This window comes from Carcharhinus amblyrhynchos, chromosome 28, assembly GCF_965287045.1.
Source record: "Carcharhinus amblyrhynchos chromosome 28, sCarAmb.v2.hapA, whole genome shotgun sequence".
In the NCBI taxonomy this organism is placed as follows: domain Eukaryota; kingdom Metazoa; phylum Chordata; class Chondrichthyes; order Carcharhiniformes; family Carcharhinidae; genus Carcharhinus; species Carcharhinus amblyrhynchos.
This window is the reverse complement of record NC_137351.1, coordinates 22,828,911-22,848,764: the sequence shown is the minus strand read 5'-3', so window position 1 is coordinate 22,848,764 and position 19,854 is coordinate 22,828,911. Positions and strand designations below refer to the sequence as shown.

Genomic DNA, 19,854 nt, shown 5'->3' with positions numbered 1-19,854 from the left:
GCTGCTGTGGAGCCTCTGGGACTCGATGCCCTGTCTGCAACAAAGACTAAATGTCTTCACATTTGGAAATTATTAGAAGGGGAGGCAGCTGGTAAGAAAATGACAAAAACAAATGAAGAGCAGCAGACAAGGTTAAGGGTTTTAAGATTTATTTATTACTCACAAGTAGGTTTACATTAACACAGCAATGAAGTTAGTGTGGAATTACCCTAGTTGCCACACTTCAGCAGCGCCTGGTGGGGTCAATATACCTAACCAGCACGACTGTCAGAATGTGGGAGAAAACCGGAGCATCTGGAGGAAACTCGCGCTGACAAGGGGAGAATGTACAAACTCCACATAAACACTGACCCAAGCTGGGAATCGAACCCAGGCCCCTGGCACTGTGAAGCAGCAGAGCTAACCACTATGCTGTCTATTGTTTGGTAGCACAGTTTGCCCAATGATTATAAAACACGCACATGTTCATCCTAGCAAATTCTATACAGGACTAGGAAGTAATCAGTTCCTAGGATTTCGGAATAATCCTCAGTCATTGTGAAAATCATATCATTGTAACTTTCTAATTCTTAATAGGTAATGCACATTACTAAATGGAATGATTTGTTACAGGGCTGGAAGTGAGTTGTATGGCATTGACAGTATGCCAGATTTGCGTCGAAAGAAGACAATGCCTATCGTCCGGGATTTGGTGAGTTAGATCTTGGATTATTGTTTGGATTCATTCAAAAATTATTTTTCATTTGAGATGAACAAGGTTGTCTGCTCATAGACCGCAAATTAAATCCAAGACACGCGATTTAAAAGTTGAAGGAAGATTTAGTCTTATTTCCCTGGTTTTCCAATACCCACTTTTTAGAATCAAGCTATCTTCCCGTACCTTGTCACATCCCACGAAGCATAATCTATTGCTAGGCTTTTCAGTCCTAAGCAGCTAGCTGGAAGATATATGAGAATGGTACTGGTTGACTTTTTCCATATTCAATAATGGATTCTTAATGGATTCCCACAACCAATTTTCCTGGGTGGAGGCAGCTTGCTGTTGGCTGCCAGTGGGATCTTCCAGTCCTGCTGAAGTCAATGGCGATTTACATTCCCAGCCTGTGCCAGCGCCGTTGAGTACCTGCGGTGGGTGTTGACTTCAGTGGGACATGGAATGTCCAAGTGGCAGGAAGGTGCTGGAACATTCCGCCCTTAGATTTCTGGTGGTATGGCAATATAAGTAGAGTCTTGGAGTCATTGAGCCACACAGCACGGAAACAGGCCCTTTGGCCCAACATGTTCATGCTGACTATAGTGCACTCCCAACTAGTCCTAACTGCCTGTGTTTGGCCCATATCCCTCTAACCCTTTCCCTTCCACATTCTTATCCAAATGCTTTCTAAATGTTGCTATCGAGCCTGCTTCAACTGTCTTCTATGGCAGCTCATTCCATATATACAGCAACCTCTGCATGAAGAAGTTGTCCTCAGTCCCTTTTGAATCTTTTCCCTCTCACCTTAAAAGTACTCTGATCACATCACATTTGGACGTTGTCACTGTAGCTGCTAACTTTATTGCATGTTTTCTGTGCCGAATTTGTAACTGTATGAAAAAAATCACTGGTGTGCTTTGATGTTTTAATTTCACTGGCTCTAGTTGCAACTAACAACTAAATATAATTTCATTCACTTGCTTCTTGGATTAAACAGGCTATGGTAAGTGCTTTCTAAATATAAATCACATACGGTGTGCTACCCTGAAAGTGTTTGTCAAAATATTTGTAACAGCTTCTTCTGCTGCAGGTAGCATCCTCAATTATTTGAGGGTCACCACTCCAGTGTTTATATTGTAGAATCATAGAATCCCTACAGTGCAGATGGAGGCCATTCAGCCAATCAGGCCTCCACCAACAACAATCCCACCCAGGCCCTATTCACATGACCCCATGTATTTAATCTGCAACTCTCCCTGACACTAAGACACCATGGCTAATCAACCTAACCCGCACATCTTTGGCCTATGGGAGGAAACCAGAGCACCTGGAGGAAACCCACGCAGATACGGGGAGAACATGCAAACTCCACACAGTCAACCGAGGCCGGAATTGAACCCGGATGCCTGGCGAAGTGAGGCAGCGGTACTAACCACTGTGCCACCGTGCTAGTCATGTGATTTTGGTCGAGGAGGCAGACCCTGAGATTCTTCAACCAGAATGGGGATTGCGCCCTACACTACTGATGTTATTGTAAACCACACACTAACCATGTAGTCAACTGAGCTAACTGGGTCCCTCCTAGCAATGACTTATTTAGAAATTTACAGGACGCAGATTATAACTTCTGATTGAAGGTAAATGAATGGCTTTTTCTATTCATCATAATAAAAATACTGTCAGTTTCAAATGATGCATGGCCATAAATCTGACATTTGTCCCTAACTTGCACCAGCAACTAAAACCCAGTTACTTCTCTTTACAAATTAATGGGTGCATGCCTGCCTGAAATCGAAAGGTCTATGGGAGAAGAGCAGGGCTGTGGAACTAATTGAATAGTTCTTCCATTAGACTGAACTCCATCCCTTTGTAATTCACAATGTGAAGCACTGGTTCCTGGATTAGCTGACTGAATGGCTGGCTTTCACGCAGTTGAGTTTTATAACATGGCAGTTTGAGTTGACAATGCCATTGAAACACTACAGTTAACTCGGTTATTTTAACGTGCCGAATATTGGGAGGATGTTGGTGACAGAACAGTGTCTCTTAAAGACGGCTTTGTAGTCTTCAGTAGATTAACAGCAAATTATTCTTAACTAATTATAATTATATACATAGGTTTGATTTGACTCTGAACAGTATGCTTTGTCTGTATAGCGTGCAAGAAACTTTTCACTGTATCCCAATACATGTGACAATGATAAATCACATCAAATCAAATATATTGGAATACAGTGAAAAGTTTTGTTTCTTGGGAGCTATACAGAGAAAACATATCGTTCATAGAGTACATTGGGGAGGAGGAAAGGAGAGGGAGCAGAATGTAGTGTTACAGTCATAGCTCGGGAGAAAGATCAAGTTAACATATGGTAGTAAAGGCAAAATAAAAACAAAAAACTGCGGATGCTGGAATCTGAAACAAAAACAGAAAATGCTGGAAAATCTCAGCAGGTCTGAAAAGCATCTGTGGAGAGAGAATAGAGCCAATGTTTTGAGTCTGGATGACTCTTCCTCAGAGCTCTGTAAAGGCTACAGGCAAGGAGCTGTCTCCGTGTCCAGCTCCTCTCACATCTCTGCTCAACACCACACTGACCCTGGGGCTGGGTCATGTGACTCTTTACATCACTGTGTGGGCTGTACTGTGCTGTATCCCACACTAAGTGTGTGTGTGCCAGATCCTTATACTATAATGGTGACTCACTGGTGACTGTTTGAGCAAACACTATCATGGTTTCCTGTTCTTCCTCTTCAGCACCCCCTCCCCACTCCCAGTAAAATCTGACAATGATGCAACATCCTGAGTTACCCAAATTGCAAGTGGGAATGATACCATCCGTACCTCTTTCTCCGAACCATCCAAACACGTTGACCATCTATCCACCTCAATGCAAATTGGGGAATTGTTATGCTAAATTGCTTCATTTCATGACAGTTTGGAAAGTGTATGAAGTGCAGCAGAACTGGGGCATAGTAGAAATCGCCATACTCCCAAATGGCAATAGGCTGCTCCCCCCTTTTAGGGGGCAGAGCTGACTGGTGGTGATTTAATCTGAGGAGTGCCACACCTCAGGTGAGAGACAGGTCGAGAAGGTGGGGCCTTCGTGAATAACCTCAGCCAGTACGGGAATTGAACCCGCTCTGGTGGTGTCGCTCTGCATCACTAACCCAGTGTCCAGCCAACTGAGCTAAATTGTTGAGGCAGAACATGAAGCAGAAGTAGGGATGTGTAGAAAATAAATGTTGTGAATGGAAATCCTTACTTAACCCAATGTATAAATATATATCCATCAATGATTAAATATTCACAAAAGAAATGTGATCAAGTGAGCTAAAGATTCAAATCAGTTTCATTTCAGCCATTGGTTTGAGTTCCGAGACTTTGGCAAGGTCTCCTGGCCACATTCGTCCCAAAATTGGGAAATCTCACCCAAGGTCAATGGACCTTTGCATGGTCTGTGTCCCACTCACTATGATTCCTGTGGCGGGTGAAATGGGAAAATTCTGCCCCTGATTTTAAAAGAAATCACTGGTATTTTCCTTGGTTTGGGCAGAAATGAAGTTTGGTTAAGTTTATTTATTAGTCACAGCTAAGGCTTACGTTAACACCGCAATGAAGTTGCTGTAAAACCCCCCTGGTTGCCGCAGTCCAGCGCCTGTTCGGGTACACTGAGGCAGAATTTAGCGTGGCGAGTGCACCTAACCAGCACATCTTTTAGACTGTGGGAGGAAACTGGAGCACCCAGAGGAAACCTACACAGACATAGGAAGAATGTGCCAATGCTACACAGACAGTGACCCAAGCTGGGAATCGAATCCGGGTCTCTGGCACTGTGAAGCAGCAGTGCTAACTACTGTGCTGCCTGTAGTAGTCATGAAATGTCAGACATTCTGGAATAGTTACTCCTTTGCCTTTTCCACAGCTGCACTTTCTGTTTCCAGGTGATATTACCAGCTGTGCACTCCAGCCATTCAGTAAATGTTCCACAATATTTGTGTGTAGGAATCCACTATCTTCATTTTCAGTGATGTTTTCCAAGCTTGCATTCAGCCAAATTATGGTGTGCAATTACGCCCCATGGAATTATAGTAATTCTGTTCAAAGCTGTACACGTGCAATATGATGGGTTTTGACAAATAATGGAAATACTCAAAACAAACTGATTACATGTTTCACAAAAAAAACACAGCAGCCTGAATCCTCCTCATTTGGCATATACTTTACACCATGCTTCCCAAATTGTTTCCCAATGTGACCCCATTTTAATTCTTCAGATAGAATCATGGAATCCCACACTGCAGAAGGAGGCCATCCAGCCCATCGAGTCTGCACCGGCCACAATCCCACCCAGACCTCATCCCCATAACCCATGCATGTACCCTAGCTAGTACCCCTAACACTAAGGGATAATTCAGCATGGCCAGTCCACCTAACCTGCATTTGCTTGGAACGTGGGCAGAAACCGGCGCACCCGGAGAAACCCACGCAGACACGGGGAGAATGTGCAAACTCCACACAGACAGTGTCCCAAGCTGGGAATCGAACCCGGGTCCCTGGCGCTGTGACCAACCATTGTGCCACTGTACTGCCATATGTCATGTGAAAATTGAGAGAGAGGGTTAAGGTTGTTGATGTTGGGGAGTGGTTAGAAAGTTGTTGAGAGGTGGGGGGGCGGGGGGCTGCTGTTGAGAATTGTTTATTGTGGGTGGGGAGTTTAAAATGGCTGAAGAAAGCAAGACCCGCAGGATGTGATTGTGGCAGCAGATGGGCATCAGAGAATAAAAGAATGTTGCATGCCCACTGATAGAACATTGGAACCTAAGGGGGCCTCTCAACTGTCAAAGCTTAGTGTCAAAGCTCAAAACCCATGCCTGCCATTGCTGCCTCATGGCCCCAATATCTCATCCTGCCACACCACTGGGGACCATCAACTCACAATTTTGGAATCTCTGCTTTATACAAATGGTGAGAGTTACAGTCAGACTAAATTGTGTTGTTTGCACTCAATTTTCCCAGCTCCTTAACACAATATAAGCATTTGATTTGATTTATTATTGTCATATGTATCATTATACAGTGAAAAGCATTGTTTCTTGCACATTATATGGGCAAATCACACCACTCATAAAGAAGGAAAGGAGGAGGTGCAGAATGTAGTGTTACAGTCATAGCTAGGGTGTAGGGAAAGATCAACTAATGCAAGGTAAGTCCATTCAAAAATCTGATGGCAGCAGAGAAAAAGCTGTTCTTGAGTCAGTTGGTATGTGACTTCAGACTTCTGTATCATTTTCCCCACTGGAAGAAGATGAAAGAGAGAATGTCTGGGATGCGAGGGTCCTTAATTATGCTGGCTGCTTTTCCAAGGCAGTGGGAAGAGTAGACAGTGTTAGTGGTGAGAGACTGATTTGAGAGATGGACTGGGCTTCATTCACAGTCCTTTGTAGTTTCTTGTGCTCTTGGACAGAGCAGGAGCCATACCAAGCTGTGATACAACCTGAAAGAATGCTTTCTATGGTGCATCTGTAAAAATTGGTGAGAGTCATAGTAGACATACCAAATTTCCTTAGTCTTCTGAGCAAGTAGAGGCATTGGTGGGCTTTCTTAACTACAGTGTCAATATGGAGGGACCAGGGCAGGTTGTTGATGATCTGGACACCAAAAAACTTGAATGTGCCGTGCTTGAGGGTCAGGGAGTACACTCAATGGTAAGAGAGGAAAGTGGTCTTATCTAAATCTCATTAGTGTTGAATAAGAATATTTCTAATTGCCATTCTATTTCCCATCTCACAGAAAAAAAAATCAGATCTTGAATTGCTGAATAAAAGTTCATGACTTTGTTTGCTTTCTGTATCTGGCATTCCGGAGCTTTTGTTTGCCAATGAATGTCCCAGACATCTGAAAGACTGAATCTCTTCAGTGCTGTGCATTTTCATGTCAGGCAACTTGTCAGTTTCAGAAGTAATAAACTAGCACAGGGTTTCCCAAACCTGTCCAGCCACGGACCCCTTTTGAATGCACGAGAGTATAGGCAGCACCCCTGAGAAACATTCTCACCTCCCTTTCTCACACACTCTCATCCCTCTCACACAGTCTCACAACTCTCTCACTCTCTTGCTCTCTGTCACTCACTCTCTCACTTCCCTGTCTCACACACTCTCACCCCTCTCTCACACACACACAACTCTCTCTCTCTCTATCTCTCACTTGCTCTCTCACTTCCCTCTCTCACTTATTCCTTCACCCTCTCTCACACACATGCACACCTCTCTCTCTCTCACATTCACTCTCTCACCTCTCGCTCACAGACACTCTTTCATCTCTCTCTCTCTCTCTCACACATACTCTCACTTTCACCTCTCTCTCATAGATACACGCACTTGTTTCTCTGAAGCGCACTCACACACCCATACACACACACTCCCACCTTTCTCTCTATCACACAAACACACTCACATCTCCAACCATTTCTCCTTGGCTGCTTCTCCTTTTGCCCTCTGAGGCCACTTTCTTCCCATGCCATGGTCATAGCCGAGCTCACTCTCCCACCTGGCCATCATTGCTGTCAGATTTGCCTGGGTCTTTCAGTATCGGTTTGCCGCTACTTCTGTCTCTTCCAGTCAGAAGCTCACACCTCAGTGCATTGGCTGCTAATCGGCTGACCAGTGCACCTATCAGTAGTCAATGCTATGTGAAAATTGTGTCTGACAGGACAAGCTGGAAAGACAACTTTTTTTCAAATTTAAAAGGGCAGACACCCCCCCCCCCCACCCCCGCAGAACCTCTAACCGTCTCTCACCGAACCCCAGCTGCCTCCCACCAAACCCTTAGACATCGCTTACAGAACTCCTAGACGCCTTCCATTGAACCCCTAGACACCTCCAAAGAATCCCTAGATGTCTCCCACCAAACCTCTAGACACATCCCACCGAATGCCTAGACGTGTCCACTGAACACCTAGACGTTTCCTACCCAACCCCGAGACGCATCCCAGCAAATCGCTAGATGTCTCCCACCAAACCCCTAGATGTCTCCTACAGAACCCAGTTTGGGAAATGCTGATCAAGCAAACACATTGCTTACTGGATAGTTACACAGCTTTGCAATGACCCATCTTATTGAACATGGATACAGCCCATGCCATATCATTTCATGGTGAACTGCGAAAGAGGCAAAGTTTTACTGAGTTTTAAACTCTTCCCCCTTTCAATCCATGGTTCACCCCTTTGTGCAGCTACTAAACCTCAGCCCCTTCTGCAGCTCGATCACACATTTAAAAGTCTGGGATGAGCTCTCAGTAAGTCCACAGCATGGCTTGTCTCTGCTATGGGGACAGGCAGATTCCAGGGTCCGCTCCCTCCCATATTGTCAAGAAAATGGCTGAGGCTGGAAACAGAGGCAGGAATTCCATCTGTCCCTATTGGTGGCCATTTCCTCTCCATACTCATTCTGTTCGCCCCAGGTCAAGGCCATGAGTCCAGCCCAGAATGTGAGGTATTGTTAATTCACTCCAACGATATGCACAAATTGCCCCTTACTTTGTGTGAGGTTAGTTTTGATGTTCAAGTCCTCGCAAAGGATTTAGAAGTGTTTGTTTTAAAGAGCCAAATATATGGAGCGTGGTGCCTTAGATTAATAAAGAGCAGATTAAATATGCGTCTTGTGCTGTCAGTGATATCAGCATTATTGTACAGAACAGAATTACTCAACCTTGGATTGAAGGTCGCTTTCGTAATGCCTTACTCAAGAGATGCTGCAATGTGCCGCACCATTAGTGGATGAGATGGAGGTTTGTGCGCATGATTCCACACACAGTGATCTCCTGATTTCAAACATCTCACTGTTGACAGTTGCCGAGGGGAAGCCAAGCATATTCTCACAGTCTTGTTTTTAATAAAGGCCCTTGCAGTATTTGCAATGCTTTGGTAACTTTCTTTTTTTTTTAGCTTTCCCTTTGTGGAGAGCAATGTGAGGGAACATCTCTAAGTCACAGCTCAATGGATATCCCACAGCCAGAGATCTGAGAGTGAAGGTCCAACAGCACGTGAAGCATGAAGTCTCCAAGTCCATTGGTGAAGGAGCTGGGAGGAGGGAGGGGCTGCTCATTTAATTATGACCATCGCTGAGATAGAGAAAAATCTGATTGGTAGGGTCCAGTAATTCTTGGATTAGTTCCAGTTTATTAGTTCCAGATTATTCATTGGCTGCACTGAGCATAGAATCATAGAATCACTACAGTGCAGAAGGAGACCATTCGACCCATTGAGTCTGCACCAACTCTCTAACAGAGCATCCCACCCTCGCCCTATCCCTGTAACCCCACGTTTATACAATGCTAATTCCCCTAATCTACAAATCTTGGGACACCAAGGAGCAATTTAGCACGGTCAATCCACCTAAACTGCACATCTTTGAACCGTGGGAGGAAACAAGAGCACATGGAGGAAACCCATGAAGATACGGGGAGAACATGCAAACTCCACACAGACAGTCACCCAAGGCCGGAATTGAACCCAGGCCCCTGGCGCTAGGTGAGGCAGCAGTGCTAACCACTGTGCTGCCATGTTGCCTTACCTTCAGAATCTTCAGGGTATTATCCTGAGAGTATCAAAGCATCAACTCACATATTTACACTTCAGAAATGTACAGTATGCATCCCTTAGTTACCTGAAGTCCTCTATTAAACATCTTCTATTCACTTACCATTCGGATTTTAACTTTCCTCAACAGACTTTAGCTGCCCGAAAAGCCGGTATAACTTTAACCATGGTTAACAGAACTTCAATAAACAATGAAGAATTGGTAAGTGTGATCCTTTACCAGTATTTTGTCTGTAAAGTAATGCTTAGTTGATGTTAAAGGCATACAAACATTAGGCACACATAGAAGTGAGAATCTGGTGAAGTCACCTTACAAGTGGTTTGAAAGCAGCACAAGCAGGTCTGACCATCCCACTACTTTGTTACAGGCAATTGTTTACATACAGGATATTTAGGCTGAATATGTCCCGCCTGCCGCTGGAATTGTAGTGGGTGAGACAGAAAATTGGTCACACCATTGAAAGGTCCATTGAGCTCTCATGGGAATTCCCTATGTTTCCATAGGTATTTTCAATGGGTGCAATTTTCTGGTCTTGCCCATCTGGAAACCAGGAATAAATTCATCATATTTTCTTTCCGTCCTGCTTGTGACAATTTCCGCAGCGGGCAGGACTGGAAAATTTACCCCCGGTGTTAAACTTTGGTGATAAAGCGTGACCAAGAATTGGGCAATTAGGAGTTTTCAGAATCAATACATTGCTCGCAGATTTCACACTCCACATTTCAATTTGTGTTTCAATTGTAAAACATTTCTCCTTTAAAGCCAGTCATTTCATCCCAGTTCAGACCTGGAGAATTAAATTTACAAGCAAGGTACTGACCCCTAATTCACCTCAAGAATTACAGCAGATACAACTGCCTGGCTTCCCACAGAGAATACCTGAGCGGTGACCTTGAGGTGACAGGCAAGATTAGAAATCAAACCCTTACAGCTGCACTTCAGACCCAGGCTACCCAAGAGTAACGTCACAAGAAATCTGAATATGTACATAAAATTTGCTAATTCAAGGCTGAACACGAAAGATATAACACATATATACTGAGTGAAATAATTTGTAGTATTTTTATAAATACAAAACTGTACACCTCTGATAATTGGCATCACCTTGAGCACTGAAGAAGTAGATTGACAAATCCTACCACATTTTTGTTTGGTGTCTAAATAGATATTTTCCATTAAGCCACATGTTTGCTTTACGAAGTATATTACAATGCCTGAATGCCAAATATATCTGCAACAATACATTTAACTGAATTGAAAGTAAAAGATTTGGATGGATCAATTGACAAGAGTAATGTAAGAAGATTACTTGTATCAAGAATGATGTGGAAGCTTTCAGTAATAACCATTTTAATGCCTTGCCAATTTTATGAATCTAGTTACAGCATGGAATGTTGTAGTCAATGTCACAGAGCCAGATTTTGTTAATGCTTTTAAAGCAGTGTTTCAAAATAACAAAATCAGACATTTCTGGATCCTACTTTTAACAGAAAGCACATGTTTATAAGAAGACGTTGCAGGCCTTAATCTACCCAATATCATCAACTACTCCACATAACTTTGAGGTTTGGACAGCAACTACTCCTACCTACTGCTATGAATGCGAGGGCCTGCTCTGGGGCATAGCCAGGCAAGGCATGCGTTGTACAGAGTGTGGTGTCAAATGCCATGAAAAGTGTCAAGACCTTCTAAATGCTGATTGCTTACAACGTGAGTATTTTTTTGCTGACATGTTTTACGTTTTGGGAGCAAGAAGGAGGGTGAGCAGGAGGAGAAGTAGTCGCAATTTGATGGTCTGGACTTTAGCAGTCAGCAGCCAGTGAATGGTGCTTGTCTTTCGTTGTGCTCACCGCTATCCACTGACTCTGCGTGGACATTCAAGACGCAGCTGACGCTTATCGGGAGCCCTCTTCAGGAAAACCAGGATCTTTGTGAACAGGCCATGTGACACTGTGGGTGGGACTTTGCGGCTGTGCCCACCCCAAGACCCCAAAATCCCACCCGAGGTCAACGGATATTTGCATGGTCCACGTCCTGCCAGCTACAGTTCTCGTGGCAGGTGGGGCAGTAAAATTCTGCCCTGTATCTCATCAAACATTCAGATTGAAGATTTTTCACTGAGGCATGCAGTGTCTAAATCCAGAATTGCAAGTTAGAATATTTCTTTCCATGCAAAAATCATGTGTGGAAAGCAAAATAAAGAGAGGGAAAGAAAAATGGAATTAAAAGAGCAAGAGGTAGAAGGCATGAATTAAACTTAAATATTTCACCAGAAATCTCTGTCCACATTCATGGCTGGGATTCTCTGGTACAGTTCAAAGTTTGGCTGGAACACAGTTCTCCATTCTCACTTACAATAGGACGTCCATAGACAAGATCGGAGAATCCCACCCTATATGTTTAAGATGTGGAGGACTCCACGCTTGTAAAAGTTAATTTCAGTGCCAGAGGGTTTGCTTGGCAGTAGGAACAGCCTTACCATGATTTTTACCGTAAAATGCAGTCAATGTTGTCTCACTCAAAGGAACTCCACAATGCAGCACCATTCAGTCATGCACTGAAATAACAGTTTAGATTATGCTCAGGTTCTGCTCATTCCCCCTCAGTTCATCCACCTCCCACATCAATGCTTCAAAAACTCCCTGATGGCTTCATCTTAACTTCCTCCCTCCACAATCCAGTCACCCTCCAGTGCATCTGTCCTCAGTCCATCTACATTCCAGTTATACCTACTGTTCCCCTATCCCAGTCTCTTGTGCTCCCAACCACTCTCTGGCATCACATACTATAACCTCCAACTCACTCAAGTTTTTACTGATCTCTAATATCCGCAATCTTTCAAATGTCTAGGCTCCTCTTGAGTGCTTCCACCTCTCTGATAACTCCCAGACAGTAATTTCCCACTTCTAAACTCAACGGTCCATTGGGGTAAGTAATGCCGATCCAAATATTCTATTCTCTCATGCCATCAACGGTCCCCTAGACCGGATGCCTCTTGCGTCCTCCTATACTCCAGACTGCATTTCCATTGAGCATTCAAGACACCAACCAACATTTCCACAACCATCCTGTATGATTATTCCTCTGCCTTTTCTCAAGTCACTTCCTCAATCCAGCTCACATTCCCGACTCACATATTTATTCTTCCTGGTCACACCCTCTCCCTGTTCCTCCTCCATGTCCCTGCCAATCCTTTTCCTGCAATCACAACAGAAGTTCCTCTTATTGTATTGTATACTTCCAGCTTTAAGGTAAGGGATAGGTATTGGGTACGTTATTAAAAGTATGTGCCCATGAGCCGTGCAGATATTGAAGACAAACCTGTAACTGTTTTAGGATGTAGGTCAGAATTTTTCTATGGATTTTAAACTAGGTTACAAGAAATTTAGACGTTGCCTTTTAGTCAAATTATCATTCAACTTAGCAACTTTGGTGGGAGAACTATCCATGGATTAACATCTTGACAGGTCCTAACTTTACTATTCATAAAAGTGTCAAAAGATCAATCATGCTGTTGGAGAGTGCCAAGCCCAAGCACCCTTAGGGGAGACGATGGGATAGTGGTACTTTCGTTGAGCTAGTAGTCCAGAAACGGTGACATGGTTTCAAATCCCAACATGGCAGTTGCTGAAATTTGAATTCAGTAACTAATGATGACCATGAAACCATTGTCAATTGGTGTAAAACCCCTTCTGGTTTATTCATGTCCTTTAGGGAAGGAAATCTGCTGCCTTTACCTGGTCTGGCCTACACGTAACTCCAGACCCATAGCAGTCTGGTTGAAACTTAACTGCCACACAGTTCACGGTGTTTAGGGATGGGCTGCCAGTGATACTCACATCGCAGAATCACTACAGGGCAGGAGGAGGCCATTCAGCCCATCGAACCTGCACCAACAATCCCACCCAGGCCCTTTCCCTCATATATTTACCCTGCTAGACCCCCTAACATTAAGGGGCATTTTAGCATGGTCTATCAACTTAGCCCACGCATCTTTGAATGCACATCCCATGAAAGAATAAACAAAAAATATTAGTTGTTCCATTCAGTTGCAAAGGTTTCAGGTATATTGTTTTCCTCATGGGTTTTTTCGAGGTTCATAATTTAAGAAAAATGTTACCTGATCATTTTGATTTTCTCCAGAAAATGCAATTATGTGGCATGGCGGGCTGGCTATTTGGAATTCAGCTTCAGAGGAAACAATATTAATTAACTCAGATCAAACCACCAGAATCCCTTTGGCGGCTTTTAATTCACGAAGCTAACTCACTTAACATTCGAAATGATTAACTAGTTTCACATTTCCAATTTCAGGAGCAGCTGAGAAAAGTTCTAAACATGGTGCAGAGGACAAAACACAAAACATCATCACAGCCATGAAAGAAAGGATGAAAATCAGGGAGAGAAACAAGCCAGAGATATTTGAGCTGATCCAGGAACAATTCCAAGTGTCCAAGGAAGACTATGTACAACATTTGAAAACAGCAAAACAGAGTGTTTTGGACGGAACTTCCAAATGGTCAGCAAAGATAAACATAACAGGTTAGATGTTTTTCCTTTGCAACTATGATAATCTCAGTTATAACAGTTGTTCAGAATATACTTTTATTTTGGCATTTTTCAGGCTTGCTCATAGAATCATAGAATTAGAACATGCAGAAGAGGCCCTTTGGCCTATTGAATCTGCGCCATCACCTGAACTCCCACCTAATCCCATCTATCAGCACTTGACCCATAGTCTTGAATGTTATGCCATGCCAAGTGCTCACCCAGGTACCTTTTATAGGATTTGAGGCAATTCACCTCCATCACATTTGTTGAAACCTGTACATCCAGCTAAATTAATAATTACATTGTTTCTGCTGGACATTAATTGAGCATACTCAACACCTATTGACCTCCAAACAAGCCAATGAAGAAAGAGTTACAGACAGAAGGGGGTTAATTTTAAAAAAACACTCATTTCTCTTCTCATCAGCCATGCATAAACAAAGTTGCTTCAACTTGTTTCCCTGTTTATAGGTATTCTCCAACCCCTTAGTTTTTAAGTTTTCTCTTAATCACCCCACAACAAACTTAAGATAGTATGAACTCAAAGGGTTAGTTTATTTGTACATACTCAAAATGCAGGAAGAGGGACTCAACGTTGCCTCCTTTGCATTCATACAATAAAACAGGGACAGAGAAAAGAAAGAATTATCGGGAAGCAACCACAGAGAAAATAAATATTGTCTTACGTGGGTTTCAGAGTCCAGAATCAAATTCCAATGAAGTACTCCTTCATGGAGCTTGGTGAACTAAAAATGAGGGATAATTCACTTTGCCGGTGGTGTTGACTTCTCACAGTGAGATAGGCATGCAAGATCAATTAATGTTATAGGTGATGCTACTGAGTTGCCAGCTGAAGCAGTGTAGATGACGCCAGGGGTTCAACCTGTCTGTGAGGCTGTTAGTTGGATGGGAAACACAGATTAAGACTTTGCAGTTCAGGAAGGGGGTGATACGGTAGCATAGTGGTTAGCACTGCTGCTTCACAGCTCCAGGGACCTGGGTTCAGTTCCCGGCTCGGGTCACTGTCGGTGTGGAGTTTGCACATTCCCCTCGTGTCTGCGTGGGTTTCCTCCGGGTGCTCCGGTTTTCTCCCACAGTCCAAAGATGTGCAGGTTAGCTTGATTGGCCATGCTAAAATTGCCCCTTAGTGTCTTAAGGTGCTTAGGTTAGAGGGATTAGCGGGTAAAATATGTAGGGATATGAGGGTAGGGCCTGGGTGGGATTGTGGTCAGTGCAGCCTCGATGGGCTGAAGGGCCTCTTTCTGCACTGTAGGGTTCTATGATTCTATGAAAGGCAATACTACTGGTTCCACAAGCCAGACACCCGTTTCGCATGACTTTCACCTCTCCACACTGTCTTTGACAAAGAATATGGATCCCTTATTTGGGTTGCTGAGATTGTTATTGTTCAATCATTAGGAATTGAAGGGAAGGTTGCGGGGACCCTTTGTCTTAACAGATGAGCAGACACCTATTGGTCATCCTGGAATGTGAAATGCAAATTGTCTTTGTATAATTCTCTTTGAATTTGATCTGTGTAGTGCACAGCCGGTTGGTTGTGACTGTGAGTTTCCCCAAATAATGCCAGGTAGCTTCTTTTGTTTGAGGGGTTAGAGACAGAAATAGATTTATTCATTTGAGGTTTTTATCCATTTTGAGATTTTTAGATCTACCAATGAGGATACCCTACAAACTTCATAAGATAAAGTCATTAGCTGGGATTTTCTGGCCGCACTCGCCCCAAAATTGGAAAATCCTGCCTTAGGTCAATGGACCTTTGCATGGACTGTCCCCCACCTGCTATGATTCCCTGGTAAGTGGGGCAGGAAAATTCCAAACTTAGTTCCTCACAAAAGTTAGAAAACTAATTTGCATTGCATCTTAAGCTAGTGAAGTAGAATTTCCTTTTATGTGGTCATCTTTAAATGGATGAGAATGAGACCAATCTGCCTTAGAGCAGCCGTAAAGATGATTTTTGTGAAAAGTGGAACACTCAGTTTAGGACCATTACAGTCAGAGGTAGCCTATTGGCTCATCTAAACCATGCTGTAACTTGAGAATGTTTGATAGTTTCTTACAATTTGCAAAAAATAAAAATGTCCTATTCCCTATAATCTTCATTATGTAAACCTTCATCCTCAAATCTAAGAACATGGACTGAAAATGCTTGATCCAAAATACACTGACCTAACATAGCCATGTCAACTCCCTAATCCATGATGACCTGTATCTCACCAATGAATGCTTAATTGATTTAATCCATTTGCAGCTAAATTCTGAAACTCCTCATCTTTATTTCCAAATCACTTTCTGGATCAGATCTTCCAGATTGCGTCATACTGTTTGAACTGAGATCTTACAAAAGGACATTTGGCTCTACTGCATAACTGTTCTGGTGACTAGTAGCTCCAGCATGTATGACTTTATCTTAAACATCAGGTCTAGTTAATGTTATTTTCCATGTCTTACAACACGAGTGAAGTATGATAGAACTATGAGGTGACATAAATATCTTTAACTGCATAAGCTGCAAGGTGGGATTGCATGAATCCTGAAAAGGCAATTGTACAGGGAAAAACAAACACGTAACATACATGCACATACACATGTGCACGTGTGTACATTTGCACACGTACGTACACATACACATGCGTACACACACGTACACGTGTATACATGCGCGCACACACACAGACTCACACACACACACAAATTCAAAGTATAAGTAATATGAAAAAAGTACAAAAAGAACAAAACCATCCTTTGAAAGGTGCAGTGATTTTAAGATATTCATACCAACGTGTTTGCCCCTTTAAGCATACGTCTGAGGTCAAGCTTTCTGCTTTACCAGGGCCAAATGGACAAGTAAACTGCACAGTGTGATCCCTTTGCAAATGGCTGAGAAGGCACAGTGTGCTGGTTACGACCATTTCAACAGTTGCGTGTATTAGTCATTAAATGTGTTACTGATGCCAGTATTGAAAGGAAGCTTTTACAAGTTAGCCTGGCACTGCAGAAAGCAGATTGTTTCTGGCAATGTGCATTCCTGACTGACTTCCTATATCCTGCTTGCCCATGCTGTGTTGAAATCTCCAGCAATCCATAACAAGATTGGCCTACGACGTATCTGACCCCGTATTTGTTTCTTGAGCAGCGTATCTATCTGATTGTAAAAGCTGCCACAGCTGTTTGAATATAGTCTCCAACATACAGAAATGTACTTTAAGAATCCCCTTGTCTTCTGGAACATCTTACTGATAGAATTAATCTTTTTAGAGCTGTGCACTGTTTAACTAAATTAGAGAAACGTATGATTGAGTAAACTGCCTAAAATATTCAGATGTTGACTTTATTTACTGACTTCCTCTGTGCAGGACGAGAGACAGTTGCATTTCAATTAATCTTGATGCCATCCTGAATTTTTGCTGGAAACAGGATAATCCCCAAATCACATTAGATTTTCACAGAACCTTCACATGAAACATTCTGCCAATTTATAGTCCATTGCCATGGAGCTTAATATGAAACCAATGAGAGTAACTGTTGCATTGTCAGCTGCAGTCGTTATGTCAGGTTTTACAGTGTAGCTTAATACTTAGAAAAAATGAAACCCAATTAAGCCTATGCATACAAACATATGAATTAGGAGCAGGAATAGGCAATTTGGCCTTTCAAGCGTGTTCCACCATTTAATATGATCATAGCTGATTTGATTATGGCCTCAACTCTACTTGCTAGTCTGTCCTTACTGTTAGAATGTAACCGGTGTCAACTTTGTATTGGATGTAATGTGACCAATGGGAGCAAGATCTAAGGGTCAGCTGACCGTGTAAAGCATGGAACCAATTACAGAGTGATATAATAGTCAGCTGACCAACTGATTCACTATAAATAAGGAGCTATGTAGAATTGTAGGGAGCTTGGTGTGGTACGTGGCAAGACCCCAGATTTGTACTTCTTTTCAGGTACCAACCAAATAAACTAAATCAAACTAACTGAGGGACAAATTAAAAGGAGCAGCTCCCCAAAAGGTGGGGGACACGCCCAAACCAAAATTCCATGTCAAAGGAAACTTGAAACATCAAATCAAAATGTGGTTATCGGGGTCGATAATGCACCCCAGCCCCTGTGGTGTCCGGCGGGCACGCAAGGTGTCAACTGCGCCCATGGACACCGCATGCTCCCTCTCTAGGGATACCTGGCCGTGAATATAGCTGCAGTAGAGATGGACGACCCCGTTGATTGCTTGCTGCCTGGGCCTGTTGATGGGGCCCCAGGTTTGTAGAGGTGATGTTTCTTTATTAAACCTTTTCCTTGATTTATAAGTTGGAGTATTGTTGTATTTTCATTAGTTGCATTTCGAAGATTTCCTTCTGAAGAAACATCCATACCCTTTGACTCCAATGCCTATCACAGATCTATCTGATTCGCCCTTAAAAATAATCACTGACTTTACCTCCACTTCTCTCCATGAAGAGAATTCCACAGATTAACAGACTCTTGAGAGGAAAAAATGTTTTCCCCATCTCCATCTTCGGGAAAGCCTTTATTTTTAAACTTTGTCCTCGTGTTCTACTCTCTCCCATAAAGGAGATAATCCATAGGTGGCACGGTGGCACAGTGGTTAGCACTGCTGCCTCACAGCACTAGGGACCCAGGTTCAATTCCGGCCTTGGGTCACTGTTTGTGTAGACCCTGCATGTTCTCCCCGTGTCTGTTTGGGTTTCCTCCTAGTGCTCCAGTTTCCTCCCACACTCTAAAAGATGTGCTGTTTAAGTGCATAGGCCATGCTAAATTCTCCCTCTGTGTACTCGAACAGTCGCCAGAGCGTGGCAACTAGGGGATTTTCACACTAACTTCATTGCAGTGTTAATGTAAGCCTACTTGTGACACTAATACATAATCTTTAAAAATTTATCAAGTTCCCTCACAATCTTGTGTTTCAATAAATTCAACTTTCATTTTTCTAAATTCCAATAGATGCAGGACCAACTTATCCAACCTCTCTTAATTTAAACCTTTCTTCCCAGGCATCTGCCAAATGAATCTTCTGTAGACTAATTCCAATGCAATTATATCCTTTCTTAAGGAGAAAAAACTGTACATTGTACTCCAAAAGTGGTGCCAATGCCCTGTAGTAAAACTTCCATATCTATATATCACATTCCCCTGCAAAAAACACATTTCCTTTGCCTCCCTGAACCTGGATATTAATTTTGTGTGACCCATGAGCCAGAACACCCAAATTGCTCTGAACTGCCAGCAGCTGCAAACTCATTTAATGTACTGCTTTTCTCTACTGCTTGCCAAAATGGAGAAGGTCACATCTTCCCACCTTAAACTCCACCTGCCATTTTTTTTGCCCACTCACATAACCTATGTGTATCTCTTTGTAGATTCCCTATGTCCTCTTTACAACTTACTTTTATTATTATGGCAGATAATCATTGCCGAGTTAACCAATCCCAAAGGGAAACTTGACCAAGCTATCACAGCGATTTGCAATTTGTATTTTGTTACGAGAAGATGTTATGAAGTCAGGAGTAAAAATGCAATACCACTTTTGGAGATTTTTAAGTTTAAATTAAAATATTTATGAACAAAAAAAACTTAAACGAACAAGATTGTATTCACACAGTTAAACTTAGTCTCACAAATGTTTCCCAACATATTTCTATAGGAGACGTGACAATCCTCCATCTCCTCCAGGTCCAGTTTGTCTCCCCTCTGCAGCACCAAGTTGTGGAGAGTGCAGCAAACAACAGTCATGTAGGAGACTCTCTAGGGGTTGTATTGTAGAGCACCCACTGACCGGTCCAGGCACCTGAACCACATCCTCAGCAGGCCAATCACCTGCTTGACCAGTATGCAGGCTGCAGAGTGAGCCTCGCTGTAATGAGTCTCCATTGGTGTTTGTGGCCTCTGAACTGACGTGATTAGCCTCTCCCTGAGTGAGTACCCTCTGTCCTCAAAGAGCCATCCCTCCAGCTACTGCTCTCCCTCAAAGATGGCT

General features: G+C 42.9%; 1 protein-coding gene across 1 annotated transcript in view; it reads left to right on the top strand.

Moving 5' to 3' along the window:
- LOC145359668 (protein unc-13 homolog C-like) overlaps positions 1-19,854 on the top strand; it is a 396,096-nt gene that overhangs the window by 123,957 nt on the left and 252,285 nt on the right. The window contains 4 exon segments of the mRNA XM_080214409.1: positions 613-691; positions 9,420-9,491; positions 10,781-11,000; positions 13,605-13,832. Coding sequence (XP_080070535.1) covers positions 613-691; positions 9,420-9,491; positions 10,781-11,000; positions 13,605-13,832 — 599 coding nt within the window.